The 24,608-nt window shown below is 45.1% G+C and overlaps 1 protein-coding gene across 1 annotated transcript in view; it reads left to right on the top strand.

The window, feature by feature from the left end:
- The first annotated feature begins 1,713 nt into the window (after positions 1-1,713).
- Positions 1,714-24,608, top strand: part of CUNH12orf75 (chromosome unknown C12orf75 homolog) — a 38,805-nt gene continuing 15,910 nt past the window's right edge. The window contains exons 1-5 of the mRNA XM_054574502.1: positions 1,714-1,802; positions 4,429-4,574; positions 4,696-4,784; positions 8,644-8,959; positions 20,660-20,684. Of these exons, the coding sequence (XP_054430477.1) occupies positions 1,714-1,802; positions 4,429-4,574; positions 4,696-4,784; positions 8,644-8,959; positions 20,660-20,684 (665 nt within the window). The remainder of the gene's footprint in view (positions 1,803-4,428; positions 4,575-4,695; positions 4,785-8,643; positions 8,960-20,659; positions 20,685-24,608) is intronic.

The raw sequence follows: 24,608 nt of genomic DNA, 5'->3' as shown, positions 1-24,608 counted from the left end.
GTGCATGTGGGCAGCAACAAAGCAATGTTTTTCTCTCACATCAATGTTTCTCTTTCTCCCTTCCTGCCTCTTTTCCTCTCTCTCTAAAAGCAATGAAAAAGATGTCCTCGGGTAAGGATTAAAAAAATGAAAAAAAAATGTAATAACATCTCCATTTATATGAAATATCCAGAATAGGCAAATCCATAGAGACAGAAAGCAGATTAGTGGTTGCCAGGGCCTGAAAATGAGGGTGGGGAATGGCGCGTGACTGCTTAAATGGGTGCAAAGTTTCTTTTTGGGGTGATGAAAGGATTTGGAACTAGATAGCAGAGATGGCTGTGCAACATTGTGAACACTGAAGGCCACTGAGCCATACAGAATAAAGTTGTATGTTTATGTTATGTGAATTTTATGTCAATTTAAAAAATGTAATAACATTCAGCTGTGAGGGCTAGCAGTGATTGGTGAGGGAAAAGGATGCTTTAGGAGAAGATTGAAGTCACGTGCCTATTTTTGGCCTCAGCCCAACTCTCTCCCTTTAAAAATGGCAAACTAGACATCAGCCTAGAAGAAATGAAGTAGATACATTGCGTGAGCTCTAAAATGCGGTTCCACCAGATACTTGATGGCAGGGCACTAGATCCCATTTCCTAGGACCCCTTTTCGCTCTGAAGTCCTAGGAAATTTGCTTAGCACACTACGCTCTTCCCCGGTGGGGCTCCGCCTGTTCATCGGCTCTAAGCCCTGAGGCTCGGTGCCCTGAGGTGGTCATACTGAAACCCAAAGCCAAGAAACCTCAAGAGCCCCACATCTTCCTATCCTCAGGTGTCACCTCAAATGTCACATCATCATCTAAGCAGCTTCTCCGCTTATATTTTAATCTCTACCTGCATGTTGGCTGAACATGTGTCTTCATTGCACTTACCCAAACAGGTGTTTTGGGTGCTTGCTTTTTTTATTTTTTTGTCTGTCTCATTCTCTAGAAGGTCAGCAACATGGCATCATAGACAGATGCTCACACGTCTCCCTCGGCTCCTACTTCAGTCCAAACACAAAGCCAAGTGCTGGAGAAGCAACGAGGGAGGCAAACCAGGCCCAATCTCTGCGTTAATGAATGGATAGCCCAGTGGGAGAGACAGGTGTTAAGCTAGGAACCACACAGGAAACTAGAACTGCAACCATGACTACTGCTTTGAGAACCGAGAGGCTGAGTAATAGGGAAATTTAACCTTGTTGGGGAGGGGAGACAAGGCTTCTCTGAAGAAGTAGTACTTTGTGAAGTTTGAAAGCCAAGCAGGGACTGATCAGGTAAAGAGGAGAGACAAGCGTTCCAGGCAGAGGGCAGCCAGTGCAAAGGCACAGTGGTGGGAGGGACGTGACTTGAACAAGACTCCCAGGAAGGGGAGGTGGATAGAGGTCAGACCAAGCCAGCCAAGATTAGGAGTTTGGACTTTATCGTAAGAGTAATGCGAAGCTATTGAAGATCCTCAGGGAGGTGGGCGGGGCGGGGGAGCGACCTGATCGGATTTACAGTCTGAAAAGGCACTCCGTAGGGCAGGGAGTGGACGGGGAGGGGAGTGGCCTTTGTGCCTGACCGGGCTGCCCCTTCCCCTTCCTTTCTTGTCCCTGCTGTCCGGATGGAGTGATAGGGGTGGAACAAGCCTGGCTGATCATATCGCCCTGACTCCCTCAGAGCGACTGTTGGGATTTTAGCAGGGACTGAGAGAAAAGATGGCTTTGAACTCGAGCACACAAGAGGAGCTGCTGTCGCCATCTTGCCACCATGATGCGGAGAGTGTGGTGCCAGCAGGAGTCACCAGGTAGAACCTGAGAATGGGGCTGAGCTGAGAGAGGGTGCGCGGCGGAGCCTGATGACTTTCCGTGTCTTGTCAAAGCACAGCAGAGGTTGTCCTGGCTCATGTACACATCAGTTCTGCGAGCCAATGCTTTCTTGTTTTGCTTCTGCCAAATCTCACCCAAGAGTGAGAGGGCTGATGGACAACATGGGAGCCTGGAAGCAGTCTCCACCTGGGCATGCCCACCTGCCGAATCAGGACAGCGGGGGACAGAGATTCCTGCTTCAGCTCCTCCTGCCAAGCAGAGGGACACCAGAGTGGGGGTGGGGAGGGACGGGAGGAAAATGGCCTTCAGCCTGGGAAGATGTAATTTTGGGTTGCTGGGTAATCTCGTAGTTAGAGTCGGTTGCGTAAATTTAGCCTTGTCTGTACGAAAAAGTTACTGTGTAGGTGCTATTCTGTCTTGGTTTCCTCGTTAAGTTCCTCTTGGAAGCTTGGGTCTGCTCTTGGTTGATCTGATGGGAAAGGGAGGGAACTGGGAACCAGAGAGGTCGGAATGCCCTGGAAGGAAGTTGTAGGGTGAAGAAGGGGGTGTGTGGCAGCCACTGAGGTCAGACCTCAGCTCCAGGGTGTGCGCCAGCAGCGGCGGAGAAAAGACAGACTATCTGTCTCTCCCACCTACGATGCGGCTCCTGGCTGAGTACCTTCCAGCAAAGCCTCCCCAGGCAGCCACGCCGGGAGCCTCAGCAAACTCTGTAGGTTTTCAGAGCCAAAACTGCCTCCCAAATCTGATCATTATTTGAGGCTCCAAATAATGATCAGATTTGGCACTTCTCATTCTCCCAAAGGAGGAATAATCTCCACAAGGGAGGATAAACCAGGGAGATGCCAGGACTCCAGTCTGTCTTTCAGGATGAAAGAGGCAGAACAGTATCGCCGAGAGAGCTGCACAGGAAACGAGCAGCCATGGGTTCAAGTTCTTGCTCTGCTAACTAATAGAGCAATGGTGAGCAAGACCTCTTTGCTCTCTTTCTCACTCTCAAGTGAGAGCCTTGGATTTGATGTTCTTAAATCAAATGCTATACAAGGTTTAGTGGGTAACTGTCTTTTTAAGTTACTCAGAAGGTGACCCCTCTCTCAAGATTTGGGAAAATCAATCACCTCTTGCTTCAGAGGTCTCCCACTCCTCTCTCAGCGGAAGGGGAGACAGCTTTCTGTCTCTGCGCCTACACAGCACTTGACTATGGATCTTCCCTCCTGGGGTTTTGAATCTAGGCAGAGTGGCTTGGAGGTACGGAAGGGGAGGGCGCGGCTTGTGACAGTGACCGCGGTGGGTGGGGGTGGGGCAGGAACCGCGGCACCGGTGGACAGGCACAGCGCAGCAAGGGGACGTCGGACCCCGTGGCCCAGCCTTCCCAGGCTGGGTTCCTAGCCTTCCCTTGAAGCCTGCGGACCAACCAACAGGACCTACCTACCCTTTAAGCTTTTCGTGAGGGTTAAATGAGATGATCCATGCGACATACTTAGCATTGTGCCTGACCCGTATTTGAGTAACAGCTCAAATATGTATTATTATTGTTTTCAAAAGATGATGTAAGTTGTTTTGAAAAAAAAAAACAACGCCCTAGGATTAAAAATGGCAGTTGGGCTCAAAAATGTTTTTATAATGATTTTCTTTCTCTTCCCCTTCCCCCTCTCCATTCACACTCACACAAAGGCACTTACCTGCTCTCACAGTGCGGTAAGGAGGTAGAGAATGCAAGACCCCATCCCCGTCTTCAAGGAGCTAACAGTCCAATCAGAAAGATAGGAAATACACATATTCAACGTTGTCCGTTTAAGAATGTCATTTATGGGCCAAGTCAGTAGCGTATCCCATAAGAAAATGTTTTGAAACATGTCCAAATATTAAATAAAGAGAATTACAAGTCCCAATATATTTCAAATCACCACTTTCACAGTGATAATTTTCTCCAAGACAAATTAAAATCAATAGTAAAAATGTTAATACATTTTAAAAAGAAATGCATTTGGAAATAAAAAAGTTCTCACTGATTCCTAGACTACTAGGTAATGGAAGTTATAAAGCACTTATGGCTGAACAACAGTGAAAACACAAACTATCAAAACTTTTGGGATGCAGTACAAGCAATATTTAGAAGAAAGAAAAAAGAAAGATATAAATGAATTTGGTGTTGAACTGAAGAAGTTATTTCAGAGTAAACTCAAAGAAATTAGAAAGGAGAAAATAATAAAGATGAGGACTGGAAATAAATGAATTGAAAACAACAAAACAAGTAGTCAAAAAAATTAAAAGTAGACTCTGCCATCTCCAATGAAATGGACAAATCTATCACAAGCCAAATGAAGAGATAAAGAAAAAGTGCAAATAAACACTCCAGGAGGGCAAAAGGGGACACAGCCATACACCTGAGAGTAAAATCACCACAAGAAAATACTGTGGCCAATTTTATGCCAATGCATTTGAACATGTATGCTGTCTCAGACACAGGTAGTTGCTGTATCTGTGTTATGACATGGTATGAACTGCTATGCTCTGATTTGATATGATATGGTATGTTATCATAACACAATCCTAACATCCCAGTGGCTTAAACGCAACAAAAGTTTCTTCTTGCTCATGTTGCAGGACCAGTGTGGCTGTGGGTGGGGACCTGCCTGATGTAGTGACTGAGGAATCCAGGCGGATGGAGGATGAACTCCTCCGCACAGTGCTTACAGGGTCCTCGCAGCTGGAGAATCTGGCACTGGAGATCAGGAGCTGCTCCTTGTGCAGCAGGCTTGGAGACAGCTGCTCCGATCTCCCTTTAAGAGACAACCTGCTGTGAGCAGTGAAGTTGGCTGACAGCCCCCAGCTATTGGAGCTTTCAGGATCTGCTGCTGTGTTCTCCTCCAGGTCAAGATCTCTCTGGGCAGCTGGCAGCCCAGTGTGGTTCCTCGGGCCTGGCATCTTCGCCCAACCTGGAGCTACCCTTACCCTTGCAGGTAATCTGCACTTGAAGTTCCTGTTGGTCTTGGCCAAGACTTTCTCAGAGCTGCACCGCAGTTTGAACATCTTTCTACCCAGTCCTCCTTATGTAACGCTCTTCTTATTTCCCCCATGGGTGTCAGATCTGCAATGCGGCCTGAAGGCTTTCCCAGCCTGTTCTGATCCCCTCCCCCTGTATCTTTCAAGCATTACCCATAATAAATCTCTTGCATTCCTGACTCCTGACTCCCAGCAGACCAGAACTCACAGAGCCTCTAAGTCATATTTCACTTGTACTCACATTTCATTGGCCAAAGCTAGTCGTATGTCCATGCCCATCTTCAAGGGGGTAGAAAGGCTAATCCAGAACACAACTAGATATTGGGGTACATTTGTATATCTATTAAACTACTGAAATGAATATTAATGATTCACCCCCCCCTCTTTTTTTTTTTTGCCAGCAAAGCCCCAGTTTTGTTCAGGTGTCTGTCCTGCACTCCCTCTTATGACTGAGGGGTAAATTGTAACTTGCCAGAGCCAATTACAACCATCCTGTTGACCTCCTCAGTGGTTGGATCAGGAGGAGGAGTATGACCCAATTCTGGCCAATGAAATGGGAGAGGAAGTATCCTGGCTTTTAAAAAGGGACAGGAAGTGGGGGAAAACCCTTTTCTGTTGCTGAGATTGTGGTATGTGGATGTGTTACACAGAGCTGAGGCGGTCACCTTGCTGCGTGTCAATGGGGAAAAAGAAAAAAACAAAAATAAAACTCAGGCTGGAAAACTTCTGTAGGGAGACTTTTATGGAAGAAAAATCAAGAAAATGGAGACTTAGTTAAGCCCATGTTCTGCCTCTTGCTGTCTTTTTCTTATCAGACCAGTTTCAGTCACACACCTCTCTCCTTCACACCACATCAGCTCTTGTTTGAAAAACAAAAACAACAGCGAACAGTAGGATTCAAAGGGCACAGAGAAAAAAGCTAAAATTGACCAGTTAGGAAACAAGGCATGCATTCATAATTTTCTTTTGAATCACTGTTTTTGAAAAAAGCACCCAAACACAATCAACCGTTGTCTATAAAGTAAAACAAATTCCTAAAAAGGAAAAAAGAAACGCCGGATTGCTCCTTCACTCCATATCAGGGAGAGGGACTCACATTCATGGGGCACACAATTCTTACATGCCTGACACTTTGTTAGGTACTTACCATACGCTGCCTCATCAGATGCCTTTGCGTGGCCCTTTCTGTGAAATGTTAACTCCTGACAGAGCCTGTCATACCCGGTGTGGTCTGGCCTTACTCTCCAACTCTCCCCTCCCATCGCTGCTTCCTCCTGGCCATCCTGACCTTCTTCTGTTTAAGAAACGTGCCCAGCATGTCCCTGCTTCAGGGCTATTGCACGTGCCATTGCCTCTACCTGAAATGCTCCTTCCTCGCTCCTCCCGTGTCTGATCTGTTCTCATCAGTCAGAACTCAGCAAAAACACCCGCTTCTCGGAGAGGCCTTTCTTGGCCGTCCTTCCTAGAACAGCATCTCTCCCTCTACCGCTCATCGCCTATCCTAGCACCCAATGTTATTTTTTTTTTCCTGATGAGCTTACTGTATCTGAAGTTATCTTTTGTTTGATTTTGATCTCTCTGCTCCCACTAGATTTTTCCTCTGTGCCTTGTTCACTGCGATATCTTAAGCATTTGGAAAGGTGGCTGGCACAAAGGATATGCTCAACAGTGCTGAAAAAATGGAGAGATAACACACCTTATTAACCTTATATGGCAGAGTATGTGTTATTTACAAGGTCAACATCCTCCAGCCAAAGACCACCAAGAACACACTGGTAGTTCAACAACTTGGGTTTGTTCTTCATTGCAGTGAAACACAATGCACACCATCGGGACCACAAGGTAGCTCAGCAGTGGGGTGTTAGAAGGGAACTTACAGGTGTGCGTTTGAGTGAGGTGATTTTGATTAGGGTTTAAAAAAGCAGGACCCCCCACCCCTTTTGTTTTTATGGATTGGATGTTAGCAAGCAGGGATGATTCTGTGATGGAGTATTCTTAATACCTCCCATCTCTAAGGCAGGAAGACTTGAATGAGGCTAAAACTGTAACCGGTAAGCAAGAATTATAGCAGTCATTCACATTAGCCAGGATTGGGTGATGTTTGGTGTTTTTGTGGTTTCCCAGTGACCCTGTTTTGGTCATACTTAGACAAGAATACTGAGCGGTCTTGTCTGATACAAGGTGTCTGTGCCACTGTATTTAAAGGGAGAATGCGAAGGCCTAGCTGGATGTCAGGGGCTGTTTTTTAGTTTGTCTTAAGTGTCCTTGGCTTGGAGTCCTGTGTCAGAAAGACCAGAAATAAGCCAGAGTATTTCTGAGGGCCATTTGATAGTACCCCCCTCCCCCCGCTAATTCTGGATTTGCATGGGGGTAGCCACTGAACCAAGACAGTGGAAACTAATGTAGAGAAACAGCGCTTTTGAGGTCAAACAACTCAAAAACATCCTTATTTGCCTCAGAATTAACTGCCATCTCAGCACATGCCCAGGTATATCTAATTTTCAAATGGTGGATGGCATGTCTTATTTTTTTTTCACTTTTTTAAGTGTATTTTCCCCCATTACGATTTAGTCCCCTCCACCCTCCACCCCCCCAGCAGTCACTGCACTGTTGGCCATGTCCATGAGTCCTTTTTGTTCAATCCCTTCACCCCCTAATCCCCCTGGCGCATCTTCTGTGTCTTGAGCGATAGATGACCCAGTCCTCAGCATTGCGCCGAAAGTCAAGTTGAACAGTCCACTAGAGCCTTGGTTCTGCTTCAAGGTTTTCTCTAAATACAACCGTATAGTTTTTAGGAAAGTCTTTTAACCAGTATCCCAGCACCTTCTGGGCTCCCATAGGTATTCCTCTGGTAACATCCCCGTTACTTTGTAATTAATTTGTTTATAACACTTGTATCCTTGGAGCTTAATTTTTACACAAAACTTGGCAGAGGCTAGACCCTCTATAAATATTAAATGGATTTAAAATGGATTTAATTCCCGGCTTGAATTCATCTCACAAAACACTTACTGAGTCTGTACTATGAGCCAGGACATTATGATAAATCATCTAGTTCTTATCTTCTGGGAATTAGTATTCACTTCTAATAGATGTAGGAAAAAGAAGAATACCTGGCATTTATTTCAGATCGGGCACTGCATTAGGTGCTCTAGAGGTGCTCTACAGGTTAGGTACTCAGGTTAGGTGCACCTGAGTTACTGCCATTTTACAGGTAGGACAACCAACAGGCTACCAGGTTTAGTAACTGTGCTGAGGTCAGCAGGGGCAGAGCAGGGATTTTAACTCGGACATCCTGACTCCAGTAACATTTGCCCAACTATTAGGTTGAAGGGTGCCCTGTAAATTCACAGTTCGGTTATTAACTCAGAGCAGAGGTCCTGTACCCAGGTTGTCAAAATTGTGGCATTTATTTTAAAGTGGAATAAGTTAATATGAGCAATGTGGGGAATATTTATGTCCTTTATCAGCCAGTGTGAACGGAGGAACAGAGATGCATTAGCTTTCTGTTACAGCAGAAACGAATTTCGGTTTAGCTTCAGATCTGAACATCAGTCAGTTACATTTATTGAGCTCCCACTGTGAGCAAAACAGGTGTTCCCTGCTACCTCCTCTGTCCCCCACATCCTGGAGGAGGAGGAAAAGTAGGGAAGAACAAGAGAAGACAAAGAGGTTGTGCAGGGTGAGCAGGTGAAAGTCGGGGGCTCATTCGCCACAGCCCCGTGCCCGCGCCGACCACGCCCCTCAGTCTCGCCCTGGCCCCCAACCCCCCTTTAAACTCCCGCCCCTTCTTAATGATTACCAATGCCTGGCTAGGGAGCCCGTAGGAGGCTGTGGATTGGCCGGCGCCGCGGTTGCCGAGGTGACGGGTGGGCCCGGCGGGGTCCCGGAGCCGGGAGAGAGCTAGGGTGCTTGGCGATTTCCGCCGCGCCCTGGCCGGCGCGCGTGGGCGGCCCCCGCGCGCCCCTAGCCACCGCGCGCGCCTTGCCGGCCTCCCGCTCGGGACGCACCGCCCTTCGCCTCCGTCTCCGCCCCCAGGACCTGCGGCCGTCCGCTTCCAGCGCCGCTTCCCCAGCCGGCGGTGCGATGGGCTGCGGGAACTCTACTGCCACCAGCGCGGGCGCGAGCCGGGGTGAGCACAGCGGAAAGCCGGCGGCGTGGGGACGGCGAGACTGGGGGTGCTCCGGGGAGTCAGCAGGGCGGGCCACCTCGGCAAGAGAATCCAGGAGAAAGGCGGCGGGAAGGAAAGGTGCAGGGAGCCGAGGAGGGAGGGCGTGCAGATCCTTGCGCCCGTCCCCATCCTCGGGACAGGAGCAGACCGCCCGCTTTTGGAACCACCGAAAGCAGGGCATTTCCCCCGCGCGGGGGCGGTCACGCCTGGACGAGGAGATCCTGCAGGGCGAGCCTGCGGAGGGAGCGCGGGGAGGATTGGCGGCGGGGCTCCCCTGCGGCGTGTAGGCTGGACGTTCTTCTGGGGGAGAGGGTTCCTAGTGGTGGTCCGTGTCGGTGCCCTGCGCTCCCACACTCGTCGCCCCCCATCCCCCAGGCCTCGCCCCCAGCCCCTCGGAACCCAGACGCTGCACCTGGAAAAGTGTAGCAGCGCAATTCAGGACTTTTTTGGTAGTGCTGCTGGGGGGATGCGAGTGGGGTTGAGAGCTGCAAACAGGGCTCTAAAGATTCATCCGAGTCGGTCTCGATGCTGAAGATCGCTGGGCTGTTTGTAGGATTTCTCTGAGAGGCTGCAGTATAAAGGACGTTTTAGATATGTGACAGAGTTTTACTGGGCGTCATCTGTTCCTATATTTTTCATTAAAAAAATAAAAAACCTACTGAAACCTCTTTTAACACCACTCGCGGTGTTGATTGGCAGGTGAGGTCTTCTAGATTCCCCCACCAGGGACTTACTCCGAAATCCAACCCTTCCCTTTAACCCAGCTGGTAATGCCTTCCGATTTAAGAGTCTGGATCTGTTTTGCGTAAAACCTGCTGACCTATTTTAGTGTCCTTTAAGATAAAGAACTTGTATCTCCTCCAACTGAGAATCAATCAGGTGCCACATCCTATCCCGAGCAGGAAATGTAAACAGCGGTCTGGTGCTGCAGTATTTCCTAGGCGGGGTGGATGCCCTTCCAATGACTTTGTGACCTTGGGCCTGTCACTTCCCTTAACCCAGACCTCAGTGGAAGATGCAGTTTAAAAGCCAAGCCTTATTTGTTTATTCCTTTTAAAGTTTATTTTGATGCTCGTATACTGGGATCAGATATGGAAATCTGCTCAATCGGCCAAACTTGTTTTTCCAATTTGGTTGTCCGGAACCCCACATGTGGAATATTTTAAGAGAAGGTGCCCAGAGAATGATTTCTTGAAAAGTTTATCTCTTGCAGGTAACATTTATTATCTTGAATTAAATTCCCATCCTTGTGACATGCAGAGAGAGAGCCACCAGGGAACAAATCATTTCGATTCCTCTAACAGTGACACAGGTTAGCCATCGCCTTATGCTAAGGAGGGCAAGAACAGGATTCTCCACGGAGAGTGGCCAGAGAACTTTGTATGGAAATCTGGAACAGTGTCAAGGCCACATCCCCCACACACCACGAATTACGTTTCTTACTCTAATACGGCCTGTGGCCCTGTGTGATCAGCTGGCTGCATGTGCACCCATCCTGCTTTACAAAAGGTTAAAGGCAATTATCCCTACTTTAAAAACCTCATAGGAAGGATTTGTCACAGATTTCCTGTAAAGTGGAACCCGTTTAGTTTATTTACATTTTTATTACTGAGCTGCTGATCAGGTGTGGGCATAGAGGGAGTCCCACCGCTCAGTCCGAATGATGGTAAGGTAGCTCTGAAATGGGCACGTAAGAACTTGGGAAAATATGATTCTCCTTACGTGTATCTGGTTGGCCTTCCCCCTGCTCAGGAGCACATCCCTTATTCCATCCAGGGAGGTAGAGTTACGTTGAAAAAACCACTTACAGCTCAGTCTTCTTGATGAGTAACCGTACTTTTGTTTATGAAGGACAGCTCACGCAAGAGCACGCTGTTCTCTCCTCCAGCTTGTTCTTTACTAAAAATTACTTTGTGTTCAGAGAAGAGCAAGAGAGTGAGTGCAGACTGTGAAACATGAAGGGGCAGAAAACATGAACAGGGAGTTACTGCATCACCTCTTTGAGGGATTGGCCCTTGTCTTTGAGAAATCATTCCTCAAATCTTTCCCTGCTGGTGAGTCTAGCTGGCTCGCTTGGGGATTTGGACATTGTTCTGAAATTTTTTGTTAGCTGGTGGTAGGACTTTAGTGTCAGAAAGGAAATGCATCAGGATGAGAGATGTTAGGTTAAAAAAATAAGTAAACAAATAAACCAGCCCTGGCTGGTGCGGCTCAGTGGATTGAGCACCAGCCTGCAAACCAAAGGGTCACTGGTTCGGTCCCCAGTCAGGGCACATGCCTGGGTGGGGGTCTTGCCAGAGGCAACCACACATTGACATTTCTCTCCCTCTCTAGCTCCCTCCTTTTCCCTCTGTCTAAAAATAAATAACTAAATAAGATCTTAAAAAAAAAAAAAACCCAAAAATCAGAATGCAAAGGTACTTAAATTTCTTTCAATTGTGAACTTTGACATCAGTATCAATTATGCCATTGACCGAGCTGCAAACTCATAGTACTAAACCCAAACCCAATGAAATGCATTAAATAGATGTTGTCCCTGTGCTCCAGATACTTGCAATGTGCAACTTCTGAAGTGTCCCAGGATCATACAATTCGATAGCTATGGTTAAGCTTTTAAGCAAAAAACAAAAACAGAAAACAACGGAGAGAGATGATGGGAAGTGTGCTGAACTTGAGCCTGGAGAGTGAGGCGTAAGCTTGACTTTGGTACTGGGCTGGTTGTGTTACTGTGGCCATTTCATTTCACTTATTTGGAGTTCCAGATTGAAAGCACTCTGTGCTGTAATTATACCAGAATAGTGGAATATTACTATGTTGAAGGTGAAACGGCTTTCCCTGAATATTTTTCTGTCAGATCATGGCAAATCCACTTTCAAAGGAAGTATGAGCACATTATTAATAAAGCTCCTGAACCTGAAATCTCCATTACGAGCCCTATTTTTACTTCCTGAGTAATTCAGGTACAACCAGATCCTTGTTTCTCCCTTCCCTGAGCGCTCCGGACAACTGCCTTTCTTGGCCTTTTGTCTGGCGGAATTGGTTAACGTGACACATTGGTATGGAGTAGGCTACTTGAGTAAATGTGATTCTGAATGTACACTCTGTGGAGAAACTGAGATGCAATAAAATGGTCAACGGCCAGAAGAACCCAGCCTTTGGGTCAGTCAAGCCCTAGATCATCCAGGTTAGATTTCCTGTTGGAAGATTTCTAACTGTCAACTTCAATACATGGCCCTCTCTGTGCTGGACGCTGTACTCTACTAGGAACGTAGGGCACGGGTCAGGGCAGCCAGCAATGATGGCTGTAGAATGAAATCCAACTTTCTTGCTCTTGGGAAGTTAATAGTCTAGGTAGGAAGAGTAATCCTTTGAGGACAATTGCAAAGCAAATAGAACACACATTGAACATCCATGGGGTCAGGATGTGTTGAATAATAACGTTCCATCAGAGGAGGCTTCTGGGAGGAATTTGGCTGTCAGTCTAGACGGGATCATGAGAACCATTCTGATTACCGAGAGCTCTCTCCATTGTAATGTTTGAGCAGGATCGCTCTCTCCATGGACGCATGTGATTTCTCCCTACTGAGAGCGGTACTAGGAAGACTTCCTATGCTTTCCATTCAGCAAAGAGTCAGTGCATTTTTCCTGCATTGTCTAGAGTCTAGATCCTAAACTATAGAGAAACATCTGGATTAAATAGTCCGTTTTAAAAGGGTTGTATTTACCACAATGCAGGGAGCTTTTGCTCTCTGTGTGCTCGTCTCTGTCCCCTAGCGCCCACCTCTCTGTCTTAGCCATCAGATTTCTATCCCTTTGTTTTTCTTTGAACATATTCCCTAACCAGGCAGTGAAATGAGAGGCCTGCCTTTGAGCCAATGATTTATAACGGATCAGTCCTCTCTTATGGAGTTGTGCATGTAGATTGTTAAGCGAGTCTAATGTAAACTGGAAAGTCCCTTAAAAGTTTGGATGGTTCCAAGTATCTACCGTAGCCTGTTTTAATGCAGGCCGAGGCTGTAGACATTCTTTGCAGCAGCAGAGTTATTTCAGAAGCATTCTGCGTACGATAGTTGATTGAATTGGTTTGTTGTAGTTTTTCTACCAGGGGTATGTAACTGGCAACTATCTAACCCTAATTTTGTGGGCAGTTTATTATCAGAACGTTTCTGTCATGGTTCTTCTGCTGTTTATATAACAAGAGTCTGAGGAGACGTTTAATAATTACTCCATTTTATCAGTGCCCCCAGGGAGTTAGTACAATTCTTTTGGGTCCCATTATTTAGATTAGTTATCCTCATCCCCCGTGCGATAGATCCTCGCGTTCTCTTCTGGTGTAGCTGTGTAGTGCAGCCTTAATTTAAATCTGTAAATGCTTTGGTATTTGAAGTGCTGCCACTGTGCTTAGCATTAGTGCAGGCTGAATAGTGGTGGAAATACTCTACAGTTTTGCTGATACCGTCAAGCAGTCCCGTGATCTTGTGCTTGACCCCAGCCCCACCCTCCCCCTCTCTATTCTTTAAACACTCTGACCTTGTTTGTTTTCTCTCTGATACACTTTCTGCCGGAGGGCTGATTTTATTGTCCCTTTTGTCCCCCTCTACCAAACGTGGGCCCCTGAGGCCCTCATTTATCCTGTTCGCAGCTGTGCCCTGGGCCTCCCCGGGTGCCCAACCCCTCGGCCTAGGGTGGCTATGAATGTGGCACAACCCAAAATCCTAAATTTACTTAAAACCTTTTTTTTTTTGCTCCTCAGTTTTCGTTAGTGTTTAATGTGTGGCCCAAGACAACTCTTCTCCTTCCTGTGTGGCTCAGAGACACCAAAAGGCTGGACACTCCTGCATCCAGACCAGTATTCAGACCTTCAAAGGAATTTTTTGGCCCGCCAAAAAAAAATTTTTGTTGAGAGAATAAGTCTATGCGGGGGGGGGGCGGGGGCGGGGAGAAGGTGACAGAAAATGAAGTCCTAAATTGTGTTGGGGGCACTGTGACTGACAGAGCAGTTGAGAGAACCGAATCCAGCCTCGGGCAGCCTGGAAAGCCTGCTTGGAAGGAGCTGGACTGGATTGAGCTTTGAAGAATAGGCAAGAACAGGCTAAGCAGGACAGAAGGGCGTTTTTAGGACTGTATGAAATCAGAGGGACAGGCATGGAGTCAGTACATTTCGAGGCAGTGAGAAGTCTGGCCTGACTGGCTTTAGTAGTTCACATTAGCCACAGGGTGGCTGGTTGGAGGTAAAGTTGGTTGGGCCTGGGGCAGGGAGGACAGAGAGCTTTTGTCATCTTGTCACAGCAGATCCTGCTTTTGTCATTTATCGGCGGCAGGACCTCGGGCAGCTTGCTTAAACTGCCTGTACAGTAGTTTCCTCAGCTGTACAAAGGGGAAGTAATTAAGCAACTGACTCAAGATTAACTGAGTTAATGTACATAAAGTGCTTAGAACAGCGCTCTGTATGTTGTTAAGTACTCAATATGCCATTTATTATTAATATGGGGGAAGACACTGGTAGCTGGTGTAGAAGGGGAGAGCGAGCATCAGGGGTGACATGAATTAAAGCCACTGTCTGGGGTCAGTGAAGTGACGAGGGCCTGGAGTGGGGGTGGCATTGATGTCGGAGACCCCTGGGATCAGCCCAACTTCAACTCTGGAAGGAAGGAGGAGGGGGAAGCGAAAATGCACCCAGACCCTTCAAGCCTGGGTGGCTGGAGGGAGCTGCTGCCGCCTCCGAAGAGGCGGGAGGAAGGTGCACGTGGTAGGCACACTCGTGGATGTGCCTCCTCTGAAGGACAAGAGATGTGGAAATAGCTCTTTCGGGCATCACCACTGGTCCGACAGGATCAGGAAGTTCACTTGCTCCCACTCCCCAGAATTGACCTTGCAACCGTGTGACCTATGTAAATGATTCAATTCTGCCATGGGCCGCTTATAGCTCAATATAGACATGGCTTAAATCATAGCAGCTAAGTGTAAATGCGTTACCTTAGGTCTCTACTCACATGGCTGCCTGCATTTATTAATTTCTCATCTGCCTGAGGTGCAGCTACTGAACCAGGAAAACCTGTAAGCAAAGAGGTTTTTCTGTAAGAGCTCCCATGTTCGTTAACATAATTTTATATTTGTAGGACACATTGACCTGAATGTTTTTTTCCCCCCATTATTGAGGAAATGACTTAGGAATCTCTGTCTTCTCTTGGCTTCTTGAAGAATAAACATTGCTTTGAATGAACTGAAGAGCTGATGTTCTCCTTCTTTGGGCCAAACATAGTCTATGACTTAGTTGTAGAACTATTGTGGGTCAGAGGAGACCTAGCAAGCTGTCAGAATTAAAGAGAATTTTGTTTATTTTTCTGTAGTCATGTTTCTACAGCTCTCAGAGGGGCTTTTTTATAAAGCAAATACAGGGTAAAACATTCCTGCAGATTTTTATTATTTCCCATAAGAGCCATAATCATTTATGTTTCTGATCATTATGGTGAAAGAAGACTGATTTATAAACCTTTAGTACTTTTTAGAAATTCTTTATGTATGTGATTTTATTTTTCTTCAGACTAAGATCACCACTTAGTCTGAAGAAAGAAATATGATTTAATATGTAATTTAACAGTTCATTTACTTGTGTGAATAATTCCAGTACATTACATACACTCTATAATAAAAGTACATATAGAGTAATGATGAAAAAAGGTATTAATAGGCTATTTTTTCAAATGCAGAAGTGTATATATTTCTTTAAAAAAGATTAATATTTTCTTCATATTAGAACTTGGCATGCGTGAGGCACTCATAACAATAAGTATATGAATCTGAAAAATATTAAAAACATACTGGGAAGTATGTCTCACTCTGCTTAACGTACAAGATTGATTAGACTGAAAAGGGACAGCTGTCTACAGGAATCAAAATAAAACTATTGAACAGACTTAGTATCTTGCAGCTGGCTTGCTTTATCATTCACTAGGAATAAAATTTTGTTTGTATTGGTGGAAGGTGTGATACGTTATGATCAGGGATGAGAAGATGCAGTAGGCTGACTAATAACCTCTAAAAGGTTATATCCATGTCCTAATCCTGGAATGTGTGGATGTTATCTTATGTGCAAAAAAAGCCTTTGCGATATAATTCAGCTAAAGATACTGAGAGGAGGAGGTCATCCTAGATGATCTGGATAGGCCTGAAATCCAATGATAGGTGTTCTTATGAGAAACGGAATAGGAGACAGAGGCACAGGGAGGAGAAGGTGGGCGAGAAGGAGCAGAGTGAGGGACCTAAGCCGGGAATGCTCACTGCCACGGGCGCTGAGAGGCGTGCGCAGCCGGTTGCTTCCCTGGAGCTTTGGGGGAGGCGGGGGGAACCTGCTGACCCCCTTGTCTTGTGCTTCTGGCCGCCAGAACTCTGAGAGCAGAACTAATCACCCCCCAGTTTGTGGTGATATGTTACAGCGACCACAGGTTAACACAGGAGGTTTTTGTGCAGTTGTTTGGGAATGGGACAAAGTTAGAAAATAAGAAAATAGTGTTAAAAAAAAAATAACTCCATACCTGGAATGTAATAATTATTTGTTGAAGTACCGTATTTTGCTGTGTATAACACACACACCCATGTTTCTGTGCACGTTATACATGGGATTATTATACCCATGGTATGTAATCATTTTACCCATGTATAATGCACATCCTTATTTTTCCCTCAAAAGATTTTGGGCAAAAAAGTGTGCATTATACATGGAAAAATATGGTGTGATTCCTAAGGCACATCAAGGTTGTTGAGAACCCCATTTATTCGGATACCAAATTGTTATAAAACACAAAGAACATGTGATAGGTTTTTTCCCTCCTGTCTTACCATCCAGTTCTCCACTTCTCCTACACCAGCTGGTGGGTGTTCTACAACTCACTTCATGTCCAACACTAACTGCGTGCAGTGCCAGTTGCTGCAGGTTGAAGGGCCCAGTGCCACAAGATGCCCATATTTCAGACACCAGCCACAAGTATTGGGTCCCCAGGTTATGTGATATTTTGGGGAGTTTACACATTCCCCTTCCTCAGATTTCGTACTTTGTTAGAAAGGCTCCCTGACCTCAGAAAGGTATTTCGCTTTCCCGTTTAAATTCACCGGCATGCTGTAAAGGACACACCCAGGCACCCAGCTGGAGAAGTAAGGAGGGAGAGGTCTGGGAGGGTCCTGAGCGCCGGAGTCACTGTCCGTGGAGTTGGGATGCGCCCCCTCCTGGCACATGGGTGTGTTTGCCAACTCAGAAGCAATCCGAACCCCATCGTTTGGTGGTGGTTCTGTAAGTTTTACAAGGTAGGCACAGCTGATTAAATCAGTGGCCACTGGTGATTAATTCAGGCTTTAGCCCCTCCCTCCTCCCTGGAGGCTGGCGAGAGGGGCGGAAAGCACCACGCGTCCAGTCAAGCGTTGGCTTTTCTGATGCCCCGCCCCTGTCCTGAAGCATTTGTGGTCTTGCCAAGAGTCACCTCATTAGAGGGGAAAAGGCTCCTACCACCTTTATCATTCAGGAAATTCCAAAAGCTTTAGAAGCTCTGAGACAGGAATGGCGGATAAAAACTAAATATCTTTGTATGATTTCACAATTTCAGATTAAATTCTTTGAACGTTTGAATATATTCGATTTGCTATGCGTGTTCAAGTAACTGAGATTTGAGACTAATGAATAAAATATTAAAATCTTTTGAAGTGTATAAAGGAAAAAGTATACACCATCATGGTGAAATGGTGATATTGTGAACAACCAAGAATGTTTACTACTTGTTAAAGAAACAATGCTTCTTTATTTTCAGAAGGAAATGTTCTTCCTTGCAGACCCGAACAATTTGCAATTACTTTTTGTTGCTATAACTGCATGTGGTACTTTTATGAAAACAAACCTCCCCCTCTTCTGTTTCTTTAGGAAGATATTTAAAATTATGATGATCATTTATACAGTTGGAAAATAGTCATTAAGTCTATTGACCCACAAAAAGTCTAACGGGCCTGTATATTTTGTGGTGTTTTATTCCACAAAAGTCATTGTTATCTCTTTGCATCTCTGTTTTCTCCTAAGGCCATTATGCTAATATACCACGGCTATATTTAAAAAGTAAAGAGGCATTTTGGCAGGAAATGAAGTGGTGCTAACGGGGAGGATGGCTCTGTCCCGGGAGCCTGGAAAGACGTTAGCAGACCACTGTAAATACTTGTTTAATAAATGACACATCATGTGAACCATAAACACAGTTTAATGCAAATTGGGTTTTGCCACTATCTGAATAGTTCTAATCAAAGTTTTTTTTTTTTGCATAAATTAGAGACCTCCATCTGGTTAATTAGGATCAATATTTAGGTGAAGTGTGATTAAAATATTACAGTGTGGGTAATGATATTTTTTTCTTCTGTGTATAATAATTTTATTGCTGAACAAAGATGTTTCACATTTATATTCTTAGATATTCTGAGAGTCTCTCCGAGGGTTTCCAACAACTGCAAGTTTTAAAAAATTTATTCTGAGAAGTTGTGTGTTAGGGAGTCATGTTCTACTTGTTCTTGTAAACTTACCATTAATACCATGTTACCTTGCTTCAAAGACGCATATTCGTCCCTTTAAAAAAACAGAGCACATGTAACAATCATATGAATGCACATGATGTAGTATTTCAGACTTCTTTGCTCTCCCTGCCATTATTAAATAGTCGATGACATAAACAAGGGACATTTGAGAACAAAGAAATGATCTCTGACTTCCTTTTGGAAGGAAACTTGGGCCCAGAAAGTTAAATGGTAAACCCAAGGGAGAAGAGGTCCCGTGGGTGCCCGCAGCCTGGTCCAGTCTAGGAGAGCTAGGTGGAAGGTTCCTGGTGGCTGATTGAAATGATTACTGATCAGACCACACGGTGCTGTTTGGAAACTAATTTCACACACATTATCATGCTTTGTCTTCTTGGCACCTTTATCGGCTGCTCAGTGTTGCAGACTGAAGCACAGCAATTGATTGGCTACCAGACAGATAGTGGAACAAGGCCTTGGCTGAGGGCTTCTGCCTTCCTTTTCCATGGTGTTCTTTTCCTACGACCCTGCTGCCGTCCCTGAGGGGCAGTGAGGTGGCTTCTGTCCCCTCTGCTGTCCTGTGGATTGTGTTAGGTGGCCCTTCTCTGCTAAATGGACTTCATGGTCCATGTTATGATCTCTGCTTTCTTTTCCCTGTAAGACTTCACAGAATCAGGGTTTCGGATACGTCTGGTTCTCCCCTCCCCTGACCACAACCAAACCCTCAAACGTTCCCTGGCCTTTTCCATGAAAATAAAAATGAGAAAATGAGAGTATTATTTTCATTCTAGACTGTCTTCCAGATTCCCACCGTTGTTTTGACTTTGAAATAAAATGCCCATTTTCATGGGTTTTTGCTGGCACTAATCCATTTTTTCCTATCCAGATACTCCACTGTTGGCAGTGTTTTTTATTTTATTTTTTTTTAAGTTTTAGGATTTTTTTGTTTTTATTTCAGATTCCAAAGCAGTTTTGATTTCTAAAATTGAGTTGATAGTTGTGGCACAGAAACATTACCCTTCTCTGAAGAAAGGGAGTAAGTTTGTTAAAAAATTCAGGTTTGGTCAAAGCCTTGAAAGTCTTTGTTTGAGACATAGTCTTGATTATCTTTATGCTGTGCTTTGAATTCGCAGTATGCCAGGTCCTAAATTAGTATCACTGGGGCATAGTTCTGGCCAACTTGACAACTTTTCCTGCAGGCTTGCTTGCTTGCTTTGTAGCACATCTTCCTTTAGTTTCATATTTCTGGAACTTGTGCAGAAGTATTTTAATCTCCATTTCATAGATATGGAAATTGAGATAGCACGTTAAATGTGACTGTTAATAATAACAACTGAGTTATTTTTATGGCCAGACTTGGTGCCGTGTTTATATGTATTTTTCTTTTCATATCTTCACAACCTTTGAGAAAGGTACTCTTATTACCCTCATTTAACATGAAGGAAGGGAGGTTTTAGGGGGTTAAAGGACACTTGATGCTACGGATGTAGTAAAGTTGGAACCAAGTTCTATGTTGCTAGGTAAGGCTATTAGGACAGGGAAGTGTGGCGATCGGACTGTGCTGTGGGCATGGGATCTGTGCTGAGTAAGGAGAACGGGGCCTAGAAGAGGGGGTTGTTTCTGGCACATGAGTGGGAAGCAGAAATGAGAGGCTTCGGTGGGAAATGGGAGCAGGGTTATAAGTGTGTGTAGCCTCTGGTGGAGCTTGGCTGTTGTCCTTGACACTTCCTAATCCACGGAGGACATGGCCTGCCTTTTGTCTCGTGACCTTGCTTTACTTTGCAGAGTGAGACAGCAATGCCACGCAGCTACAAGGGCTTAGAAAAGAGAACGTTTCTCCAGTCTTTAGCTGTCAAGTGAGAAGATTGGATTAGGTGATCCATAACACCCCTTCAGGACCAGCATCTTGTAATATGTAGGAATTGTTAAAAATGGGAAAAATAAATTGTAAATTTAAGATTTGAATTTTATGATTGTCTTGCCCTCCTTTCCCTGAAATAATCCTTTAAAACACCATTTTCTCACGTTGTCTCTTGTAGAATATTTTAATTGGGTATTGGGGTTATAATATTTGTAGCAATACTACCACACTAATACAGACCTACCTTTTTTCTTTCCTAGGCTCTGCAGGAGCAGCTAAAGATGTGTAAGTACCTACTGTTACAATTCGCTAAACTCTTTTTGAGGCACACACTGTTTTTCATGATTATGACCTTTAGATATATGTAGCCGTGGTCAAAAAGACATGGGAATACTTTCTGTGCTATGTACACATCAAGATTATCGTTCGGTTTGTGACTCAAGTACTATTTGAAGAATGAGGTTATTTGTGACTGTTCATTTTAGCCTTTCCAACGCCCTGGGCCTTTAACACAGACCCCGAGGAAAGGGAAGTTTCTGCGTTTCCCTCCCAGCTACTGTAGAGATTTCTGCTAGTTAAAAGCAAGTGACTGTGGGTGACATAAGCCCATACGTCCTGTGATCATGCAGTGTCTTAGAGCTAGCCAGGGGAGGCGGCTGGGGCCGAGCACTGACCAAGTGCACAGTGAATCGTTTAACGTTGATAATTAGGTACGTGGGCGAATGTACATGAGCACTGAGCATAGCCAGCCAACGCTGAGTTGATCTTTAGACTCCAGGACACTCCGTGAAAGAGCGTCTCCGTATAAGAGGTTCCTGTGACTCGGGGACCCTGTCAGTACTTCTGTATGCCCCTTCTCTGCATCCCTACCCCCTAAGTAGAGTAAGGACTTGGCATCATTAGTTCACTATTTAAGAGTATTTGTGGTTACTTCTTGGGAAGGTGGGATCAATCCCTGCCCCTCTAACTCCACATTGGTTTTCTGTCAGGAGGGTGCCCCACACACTCTGAGAGGGTATGAAAAGGTTTATTACTCACATGATGAGGCTTTTCGGGGAAGGGAGGGGGAAGCATGAGACAGGTCCACTCAGCTTGAGTGAAGGAGGGGATGCATGCCTTTGGTTTTCACTGGTGTAGGGAGTGGGGTGGGGTGAGGTTCCTGGGCCCGGGGCCGAGGTTGGCATGGTTCCCTCGTCCCCGCCAGCACCACGGAAGGTGTCCCCGGCTTTCTTCCCAGCTTGCGTGGACATGGGCCGAAAGGGGGATGGCGGGACTTGGGAGCGGTCAGTGGTCAAACACCAAAAACAGACATTTTGTAATTACAAGGAAGAATTAAAAGACGATTAGAATGGGGTTGTATAGTTTCTTGGGAATTAAATGTGCATTTTTATATGGAACTCTAGGTACAAAGGAAGCAGAATAGATTGCTGGCGTTTATTATGAAAACATTTAACCACAGAGAGTTCAGCACCCTTAGCTTTGCCCTGTCCCTGCAGCGCCCCGGTCTTTCCTCAGTCTCTCCCTTCCACTTTTACATGTTGCTGCCGGATTAATTTCTTCAAACACACCCCTGTGCTTCTAGGACCTCTGCTTAAAAGCTTTCAATTACTTGTCATTGCCCACTGGATTGAGCACAGAATCCTTTGAGAATGGAAGGTTATTTATGTTTTAGCCTGTAGCTGACCGACTCTGCAGCGGGTAGAAGGAAACGCTGCCGCCAGGGCTTGAGCTGGGCCAAGGACAAGAGGGAGCTGACGGTCCCCTCAGCGAGGTGGCTCCCGGGGACCCAGACTGACCTCCCGCCTCCTGTCTCTGTTCTGGGGGAGCGGCTGGGCTGAGCCCTCTGCCTGGAATGGCATTTTTTCCAATGCTGTTTGTAAAAATTCTACCCGTTTTTCAGGGCTTCCATCTTATTCTTTTGGAAAAGAATTTGATATAATCAACTGGAGAGAATGTGTCTTTCTCCTCTGAACTTCTATAGCGGTTTAGACGTCTCTTCTGATGCACCGCATTGGGTCTATACTGCACTTGTTTTATCTTCTTGTCTTGTCCCCGTGGAAACTGAAGAAATTGGGGGAAGTGAAATGTCTTGCCCATCTTAATGTCCCCTATAGTTATAAGTATTGTGCTTTGAATATTGTGCTTAATGAATGTGTATTGAATGAATGCCAGCAATTCTTTTCAAGCAGAGATTGATTCCATGACTTCCTCTTTCTTTTATATCATGGAAATTTCTAGTAAAATTTAGTGATGCTTTGTGGACGCTGGTCAACAAAATTAACTATTTCAGGATGTGATATGTCATTTAACTACTTTTTAAAATCCTGAAATATCCACATTTTTCCTGTGGCTATATATATAGCTCATTGTATGTCCTATAATAAAAAGATATAATTTTATTGAATAAATGACCCTTTTAAAAATAAATGCAGAAAATTTAATTGGAAAAAGGTAAAGAATGTTATAATATTACTTTTCCATGCACAAAAGTTATACTCAAACACATGTGTTTTTTGTGTGTTTTTTTTTTTTTTTTTTTGCAGAAGCTATGGATTTACATATAAATCTGACTATAACATTAGGTGATGCCGTGAATGAACAAGGACCTGGGAAACTAAGGCAATTTAAATTTCTTATTATAAAAGTTGAAGCATTTTTTTAAATTTAAAGACATTGATCCCAAACCACAAGGGGTAGCTGAAATCACACAGCGGGTGCGAAGAGTGCAGAGCTTCCGTCAGGACAACCACCGAGCCCCATAGACCACAGAAAGCCTCTTGGAAGAACTGTGTTATTTGCAGACGTCAGAAATATTATACTTTCTCCCTTAATATATAATAAAAAATCAGTTTTTTAGGGAAGGCCTCAATTTTTATTTTCTCTCTCCTTTCCTATTTATTCATAAGCAAGAACCCAGGAGATAATAACAAATAAGACATTTCTTCCCTTAAGTAGGTCACTGTCTACTGGGGACTAAAGTGTGGTGTGATAAGTGCTAATTATTAAAATATTAAGGTCCTGGCTGATGTGGCTCAGGGGACTGAGTGCCGGTGTGCGCACCAAAGGGTCGCGGGTTTGATTCCCAGTCAGGGCACACGCCTGGGTTGCGGACCAGGTCCCCAGTAGGGGGTGCTCTAGAGGCAACCACACATATTCTCTCCCTGTCTTTCTCCCTCCCTTCCCCTCTAAAAATAAATAAATACACTCTTTTTAAAAAAAATAGTAAGAATTTAATGCTAGTCTGGGTCTTGAAGGCTGAGCATGAGTTTGTGCCAGAAGGGGAAGAATGACAACCCAGGGCCCAGGAAGGAGACAGCAGAGAGGCGCTGGGTACAAGACAGCCAGGGCAGCCTGTCTGTTTCCACAGAGAACAGGGATGCGGCCGATGGACTGGGGCTGGCCTGGGAAGGGCCTTTGGTGCCAGTAATTAAACTTGAGTTTGTATGCATTCAAGAGTCTTGAGAAATTTTAAGGTGGGATAATTGAGTATGTTTGAGTTTTAGGGTGATAAATAGGAGGGAGGGGTGGAGGCAGAGAGGAGTGATGGCGATGAGGCCACATGAGGGTCAGACCATGGACAGGACAGTCACCGGGGGAAAGAAGAGAAGACGGAGTCAAGGTGCACTTGCAAATGGAATTGGTGAGGTTTGTCCAACGACTGAAGGGGGAAGGAAAGGAGAAGGAAATCGGAGGGTAACGGGACAGTTTCCAGCTTGAGGCAGGGGAAGGGGTGGCTGATATTCCACGGAGGTCAGAGGGGCTAAAGGGAGAAGAGAAGCCATTGGATGCAGCGTGTTGGCCACCCTGGTCACTGGGGGGGCCGTAGTTTCAGGTGAGTGGTGTGAGTCAAAGTGGGCGTGAGCCGGGAGCCAGAAAACGTGCGTGGTGGTTCATTTAATGCCTGACCCTAAGTGACGGAAAGATGTTGGTTGCTGAAAGAGGAAGCATATTTTAAAATATATATGCATATATATATTTATCATATTTATTTCTCTTATAAAAGGAATACCAAGAAAACTTGGAAAGTACAGAAAAGTACTTTTTTTTTTACAAGCGAGAAAAAACTCTGCTATTACCCTACCACCAGAGACAACCATCATTAATAGTTTTCACTATTTCATTTTTTTCTTATTGCTTCTGCCTGTGTACCTGGGCGATTTTGTATATTAAAGTCTGTTACTCTCTCATTTAATTTCTGTGTGGAGGAAA

This window comes from Pteronotus mesoamericanus, unplaced genomic scaffold (assembly GCF_021234165.1).
Source record: "Pteronotus mesoamericanus isolate MK-2021 breed Mesoamerican mustached bat unplaced genomic scaffold, CSHL_Meso_final contig_263, whole genome shotgun sequence".
NCBI lineage: Eukaryota > Metazoa > Chordata > Mammalia > Chiroptera > Mormoopidae > Pteronotus > Pteronotus mesoamericanus.
The sequence above is the reverse complement of the archived record's forward strand: the minus strand, read 5'-3'. Positions and strand labels throughout refer to the sequence as shown.